The sequence below is a fragment of the Macrobrachium rosenbergii genome, chromosome 52, assembly GCF_040412425.1.
Source record: "Macrobrachium rosenbergii isolate ZJJX-2024 chromosome 52, ASM4041242v1, whole genome shotgun sequence".
In the NCBI taxonomy this organism is placed as follows: domain Eukaryota; kingdom Metazoa; phylum Arthropoda; class Malacostraca; order Decapoda; family Palaemonidae; genus Macrobrachium; species Macrobrachium rosenbergii.
Genome location: NC_089792.1, coordinates 21828861 through 21836360, shown reverse-complemented (window position 1 = coordinate 21836360; position 7500 = coordinate 21828861). Strand labels below are relative to the sequence as shown.

The 7500-nt window shown below is 34.5% G+C and overlaps 1 protein-coding gene across 1 annotated transcript in view; it reads left to right on the top strand.

Annotated features, from left to right (window-relative positions):
• The window catches only part of LOC136833938 (sialin-like), a 15060-nt gene that overhangs the window by 6099 nt on the left and 1461 nt on the right, over positions 1-7500 (top strand). The window contains exons 3-6 of the mRNA XM_067096218.1: positions 158-231; positions 581-658; positions 1448-1603; positions 3793-3913. Of these exons, the coding sequence (XP_066952319.1) occupies positions 158-231; positions 581-658; positions 1448-1603; positions 3793-3913 (429 nt within the window). The remainder of the gene's footprint in view (positions 1-157; positions 232-580; positions 659-1447; positions 1604-3792; positions 3914-7500) is intronic.

The following is a 7500-nucleotide window of genomic DNA, read 5'->3' as shown; positions in this document are numbered from 1 at the left end:
TGCGTAACATACACGCTAATCTTGTATAGTAACGTGTAAAAAGCACCAATTAATTTTTGGCATTATGCATGCTACTCATCAGGTTATTTTAATTCTGGTTTACTTTGGTCTTGATGCAACCTTTTGAAAGCGAAAATTGTTCCTTTTTTATTTTAAGAATCAATAGAATCTCCAGCATTCAATCTGACAGCTCAGCCTCCTCCACCTGAAGCCTCATTTGTGGACACCGAGGTAAGAAAATATCAGAAATGTTATTCATTTTAGTTTAAGTGATGCACTTGTAATGGCTTTTACCTCCAATAGTATTTAAGTTTTTTCCATGACATTTTCAGGGAATGAAAACAAATCTGTGTAATGTTTTCTTCAGCAGATACTTTTTTTTTGTTACTCTTATTAGCCTATAGAGTAATTTGTAGCCCTCATACGAAATTCTTCATTGCAACAACGCATAGCACATGGTTCCAGAAACGGTAGACTTTGTTGTGCACTATTGAAAACAGTACTGTACATAATGTACTGTGTCAGAAACAGTGTACTGTACACTATCTGAGACGCGGTGTTGCTTCTGTATTTTGCACAGGGTGACCTTATGGACTGGGACGAAACTACTCAGGGTCTCATACTAGGGAGTTTTTTCTACGGCTACTTTTTAACGCAGGTAAATGTTGAAAGGACAGTTGTGGTTTGTAATTATTAGTAGCTCAAAATGCAAGATGTTGAGGTAACTAGAGACCTCTTCTATTGCTTTTTTTTTTTTTTCATTTGAAACTCGGCGGGATGGGCAGTTATCTCACTCATTCCCAGATGATTCTGGACCTTATTCTGATTCATTGCCATTTGCATTAGACTGCTAATGTTGTTCCAAGCTTCGACAGTACAGTACTTGGTTTTCTTGAAAGAATTAACAATTCGGTGGATGTGCCGAGCTCAAACCTGGAGGATAAGAATAAGAGAAGGGAAAAGGAGAATGGGACGAGCCTAATCCAGAGGAGAAGTAAATCAATCTTCAGACAGCTGTCTCTTGACAGTATGAGGTTTATAGAATTCAGATTGTTGATAAGTGTCTTTGTAAGCATAAAGATAATGAGATACTGTCTTCAACTAGTGGTTTTGCTTGAAAAGCAACAAAAATTTATTTTTATGTGAGTTTTCTAAACAAGGAACACAAAATAACGTGAAAAAATTGAGATGAGACTATAAACTAAATTTCACTTACGGTATGGAATTTTAATAGTAATTTTCATGCGCTTTAGTAGATATTTTGGAAGATCTCAGTTTTAGTAATAACCAAACTCAGACCACTGGCACAAATCGCAACATGAATTCAAGGTCCTTCACTCAGTAGGGGAGTGTATTTATTTATTTTCCAATATCTAACCTAGTGCTGGTCTTTTTTGTTTGAAAATTCTAATGCTAATAAAAAAACTCTTTTCATTATTTCATCAAGATCCCAGGAGGAAGACTCGCTGAGATGTATGGCACCAAATGGGTATTTGGGCTCTGCATCTTAGGTGGTGGAATCTACGCCCTTCTGTCCCTGGTTGCTGCTCGGCTGCATTATGGTGCCTTTATATTCATTAGGGTCATCCATGGTCTTCTGCAGGTGAGAGAGAAGATTTGTTTAGAGGACGTCAAGTTTTTCATACCCTTTAGTGTAATCCTACTTTCCTGGTCTTATTCACAAGATTTTTTTACAAAAACTAATTTTCCATCCCGAATATATTTTTTTATAATGTTCTTAAGACATTGTATTATAGCAGAGTATATTTAGAAGCCTTCCATCCTCTTCCAGTAAATGGTCAGTAAATTTATTCACATATTTTAATTAAGAAAGTTCAGGCTGTTCCACATATCCTGGATTATTTAAAGCAAACGCATCTAAAAAAAAACTGAAAATGTATCTGAAATCTGGCTGAGGTTGCTATTGTCAATAGAAAAAATGTGGAACTTGAAAGGCGGAAGTTATATATGTTATGGAAAATCAAACTTACCTAGCACTAATCTCAAATTTGTCTTGTAACTTTAATTTAAACTTAATTAGTTAAAATATCGCTTTAATGAGAAATGTGTCGTATATTTTTGATGAAGTCGAACTCTGGTTATATTTCTGTGGCACAATATTATCATTAAAAACTCTAATCTTTACTTTTTATAATTTTTTATATTCTTATTTTTTTTAATTAGGGAAATTATACATTCCCCAATTTCCCTAGTTTGAGGACGGTCGGTATAGCACGCTGAATCCGCCGGTAATATGAAAAAAATTATAAAACCACGACGACTACATTTTGATTCGAGAGCTGAGTGTGCTGATACCCAAATTCTGTGTGTTTTACAGCTTTAAAATAATTAGGAAAATATACAGTATAAGGATAAAATGCCTGATGGCCAAAGCACGTCCTTTGTTTACCTTATCCAGTTCCCTTGCTGCCAGCAAGGCTGTATTGGCTCTAGCTTAACCAGTCTTTCTTTGAGTGGATCACCGTAGAGCTGTTAGTAGCAGAACACAGGCTGCTGGGGAAGACCAACTCCTCTGCAATAAGGAACCTTGAGAACATATTTTTATAGTAAAATATAAGAAAACTTTAAAATCTGCTCAAAGGTTTTTTCTAATTTAGAGCTCAGAGTATGTTTGATTAATTAATTAGTGTCATATACTTTGTGAAAAATTTTTAAATGGCATTTTCCCGGTATGTTTTTAGCATTGTTTAGGATTTTCAGTTCACTTGACGGTATTTTCTAGCGTTCTTACGTGTGTCCTTTCGTAGTAAACTTCCTTTTTGCGTGACTTGTTTCTCCTTTTCAGTTTTGAAAATGCTACAGCATATAGCGAATGTTTAATAAATAAAATGAGGATATGTTTCTTGAAAGTTATACGTTTTTATTAAGAAATTGTTTCCTTCCAAAGTATTTTACCGAGATCATCGACCCTAATTTTGTCTTTTACAAAATAAAAAAATAAATAAATGGAATTATATCCCAGACATGCATAAGTGACTAAGAAAGATGTACTAAAGTTACCCTACCTCGGTATAGTTGCTGTATGGCTCTTAGAAACCTAACAAGAAATGCTTAAACACAGTTTTCGATTTGTTTTGGGATCACTATTGAGAGAATCCTACCCTTCCTGTTGACCTTATTCCTGGTGTCGTTACCTTTTGACCTGTTCATGGCGTGGTCTTGTTAGTTAAGACTAAATATATATATATATATATATATATATATATATATATATATATATATATATATATATATATGTATATATATATATATATAGTATATATATATATATATATATATATATATATATATATATATATATATATATATATATATATATATATATATATATATATATATATATATATATATATATATATATATATATATATATATATATATATATATATATATATATATATATATATATATATATATATATATATATATATGTATACTGTATATATACATTATATATATATGTATATAATATATGTATAAATATATATACACATGCACATACATATACATACAGGTATACATATACACACTCACACTCAAACTCACACAGTACCTTTACTACATGTAACAAAATTATGCATTGTTTGCAGTATGAAGTTTTTATATAGACAAATCTCCATTTTTAAAATATTTGAATGTAATAGTTTGCTTGACTTCGGGCTTCATATTATTTCCTTTCATCTAACATTCCTCTGCATGACTTTCGCATTAGCTTCATAAATTGAGAAATAATTTTACGAACAGGTTGTAAACCATTTCATATTTCGACAGGGTGTATCTTGGCCATCAATGCATGCTTGTCTTGCACAGTGGATTCCTCCTTTTGAACGACCAAGATTCATAGGGACCGTCTACTTTGGTAAGACTCACCAAAAAAAACTTATTTTTATTTGTCGGGGCATGATTCTCTCTCTCTCTCTCTCTCTCTCTCTCTCTCTCTCTCTCTCTCTCTCTCTCAATATTTTATGTGTATAATAATGCCCTTACTATCAATATCAGGAAATATAAGTATGTTATTTAATTTTGTCCAGTGAAAGGCCATTATTAGTGTATTACATTTTATTCTTGTAAATGTAAGTACTAACTGTGTTGCACAGTGAATACTTTTTGAGTGACCAAGATTTATAGGGACTTATTACTTTGATAAATCTCTCCATTATTATTATTATTATTATTATTATTATTATTATTATTATTATTATTATTATTATTATTATTATTATTCACAAAATGAACCCTATTCTTGTAGGACAAGCTCTCAGGGGCCATTGACTTGAATTTCAAGCTTCTGAAGAATATGGTGTTCATTGGAAAGAAGTAACAGAAGGTAATGGGAAATACAGAAAGAAGAGACCGTGTATTGAAAAAGAAAAAATAAATTGAAATATTGATAAATAAATAGAAAAAATGTAAGTGATTTATTTAAATGCAATGAGAATTGTAGTAGGGTAGAAATATATTGCATCTTCTCTTGAACTTTTGAAGCTCCAGTTGCACAACATCCGCAGGGAGGCTGTTCCACAGTCCTACAGTGTAAGGAATAAAGGAGCTCTGGAACTGAGAAGCTCTACAGCGAGGCACATTTACTGCCTATTGGTGCTGCTGTTCAGCAAATCTGGTGGTCTCGGCAGGAAAAGGGGATCAGGGATCAATTGTGAATGTGAAAGATCTCTGTTAAAATACAACTTATGGAAAATTGACAAACAAGAGACCATCTGTCCATGGTCCAAGTCGTAACTGCTAATATTAGGAAACAGAAACCTACCACTACAAACCACTCTATCTAAAAGAGGTAAATCTCTGGCAGAAACAGACATGCACACCGGAGAGCAGTATTCTAGAAAAGGAAGGACAAATGAGTTAAACAGGTTGCGTTGGTTTTTATCACTGTTACAAATATATGAGAACTTGCATACAATACTTAAGGGCCACATTTGCTGATACTATCATTAGATATTTCTCAAAAAAAAGATATGACGCAAAAGTTATAACAAGAATAAAAAAAAAAGCTTCAGACTCGTTAAGAAGAGTCCCATCCACCTGAAGGTGAGGATGGGGTGATTAATCTTTACGAGATCTGCCACTCAGTAGTGTTTTTGCTTTACTGGAGTTCAGCCTCATACCCCACGGACTACACCATTCACTAATCAGGTCCTCGCCATGACTGAGACAGCTTTGTTTCTCATATATAGAAGCTTTACTGCACCCACAAGTGTTGCATCATCGGCATACTGAACAATCGTGTTTTCCAGTTTAACAACTATTTCACTGAAAATAACACTGGACCAAGAACACTATACTGTGGAACTACAGACACAATAGATCTTGGTTCACTAAAGATACCATCAGCAGCAACTCCCTGCTGACTGCCTGTAAGGAAATCTTGAAGTAAATTTAAAACATATCCACCCACTCTGAGATTAAAATATGCGACTTGTGATTTACTAAGTTGAAAGCAGCACTAAAATCTGTTTTAATTACTCCATACTCAAAACCCTTCTCAAGGTTCTCTTCCGGATGACATGTCAAATCTAAAAGAGCATCACAGTATGTAACTGCTTCCTATATTCATATTGACTATCAGCTAATAATCCTTTAGAATCCACATACTTATATGGTGGCTTAAAATTTTTATAAGGTTTTCTGCAACTTTGGAGAGCACCGGGAGAATATGTAGTTACAGCAGTCAGCAGATATGCCATTCTTTGGAACAGGCACTGAAAATCTATAGAATCCACTAATCTTGGAAGACAACACACTAGAAACCTTTGTGAAAAACTAAAGGAAGAAACCTTCTCCACCCCTGCTCTCAAGATTATAGAGACTTTGCTTAACATCCCTAGAGTGAATACAAATTATGTAAGAATAGGCTGAGGATGACAAGTATCAGGGAGAGGGACATCCTCAGCTGATTGCTTAGCTTCAAAAGCTCAGTGAAGCAGTTCAGCCTTTTCTGTAGGGTCAGTAACCAATCTACTATCATCTGTAGTAATGTTGGAATGGAAGACAAGTCTGACCTAGAGATAGATGATGCCAGCTTGGTCTACCACCGCCTACATCGTTCACTAATAAGCTCCATGTCATGATTGAGACCAAGGATAGCTTCAACTCTCGTAAGTGGAGACTTTACTACACCCGCAAGTGTTGCATCATCGTTATACTGAACAATCTTGTTTTCCAGGCCAACAACCATGTCACTTGTATCCACTAAAAATAACATTGGACCTAGAGCACTACCCTGTGGAACTCCAGACACAATAGGTCATGGTTCGCGGAAGGTCCCATCTACAGCAACTCGCTGCTGTCTACCTGCGAGGAAATCTTCAAGCACGCCTAAAACATGTCCACCAACTCCAAGATTCTGAAGTTTATAAATAAGCCCCTTGTGATTTACTAAATCAAAAGCAGCACTAAAATCTATTTGAATAAAAACAAATTTTTGTCTGGGTGTGATAATCATGAATCCCCCCTCTCTCTCTCTCCTCTCTCTCTCTCTCTCTCTCTCTCTCTCTCTCTCTCTCTCTCTCTCTCTCTCTCAATATTTAATGTGTATAATTATCCCGTTATTATCAGTGTCAGGAAGTATAATTATTTTATTCAGAATTTTTTCAACGAAAGACCATCATTAATTTATTTCTTTTGTACTTGTAAATATAAGTAATCTCTCTGAACTGCTCAAGCAGCAGACTTTATATCATCAGCCGAAGAGGTCTGTTTACGATTCAAAATTTTTATTCTTCCTGTTTTTATCTACACCTTAATTCATCAGATTGCCAGTATTCATGAGAAACCATAATGTGCTTTCAGCATACATCTAACATTTCAGTCTGCCATTAGATAGACATTTAAAAAAGAAAAAAAAAACTACCTACAGCAGTAGCGGGTTGTTTAGTGTATGTCAAATAGTCTAATGCAAGTGGCCATGCTAGTGTTGCATTTTAAATACCCAGTGATACTTCATAGAGGCAGAGGGATGTGCTTTAGTGTTTAGATGAAAACCTGGTAAAAGAATAGTGATGAGAGAATTATTCCGACTGACAACATTCATTGTGTTGGATGACCCACTTTTTGAGCCATTGCACACAAAGCTTCCTTGAATACTATTCGTTGGGGTTCCATACTAAAGTAAGTAGAGTGAATTCTTATTTAGGGTTTTTTTTAGTGATTCCTATCTGTTTATCAGGATTTAACAATTTTCTTACATACTGAAGAATTTTCTTAAACCCAATATGTAATTGCAGAGATGAATATAGCATGTGACTAATAATAGTTAAAGCCCAGTATTGCAGAAGGATTGTTATGATTATTCAAAATTACTTGAACGAGGCCAGTGAGTTAAAATTGTAGATGGTCATTGGGCTCATCTGAAGTATTTAACCTAAAGTAATGGGTGCAAATTGGAGCAAGGTAAGTTGGGCAGCTACTTAAGAAGACTGAAGAGAACGATAAAAGTAAGAGTTAGAAAGCTATTCAGCCTGG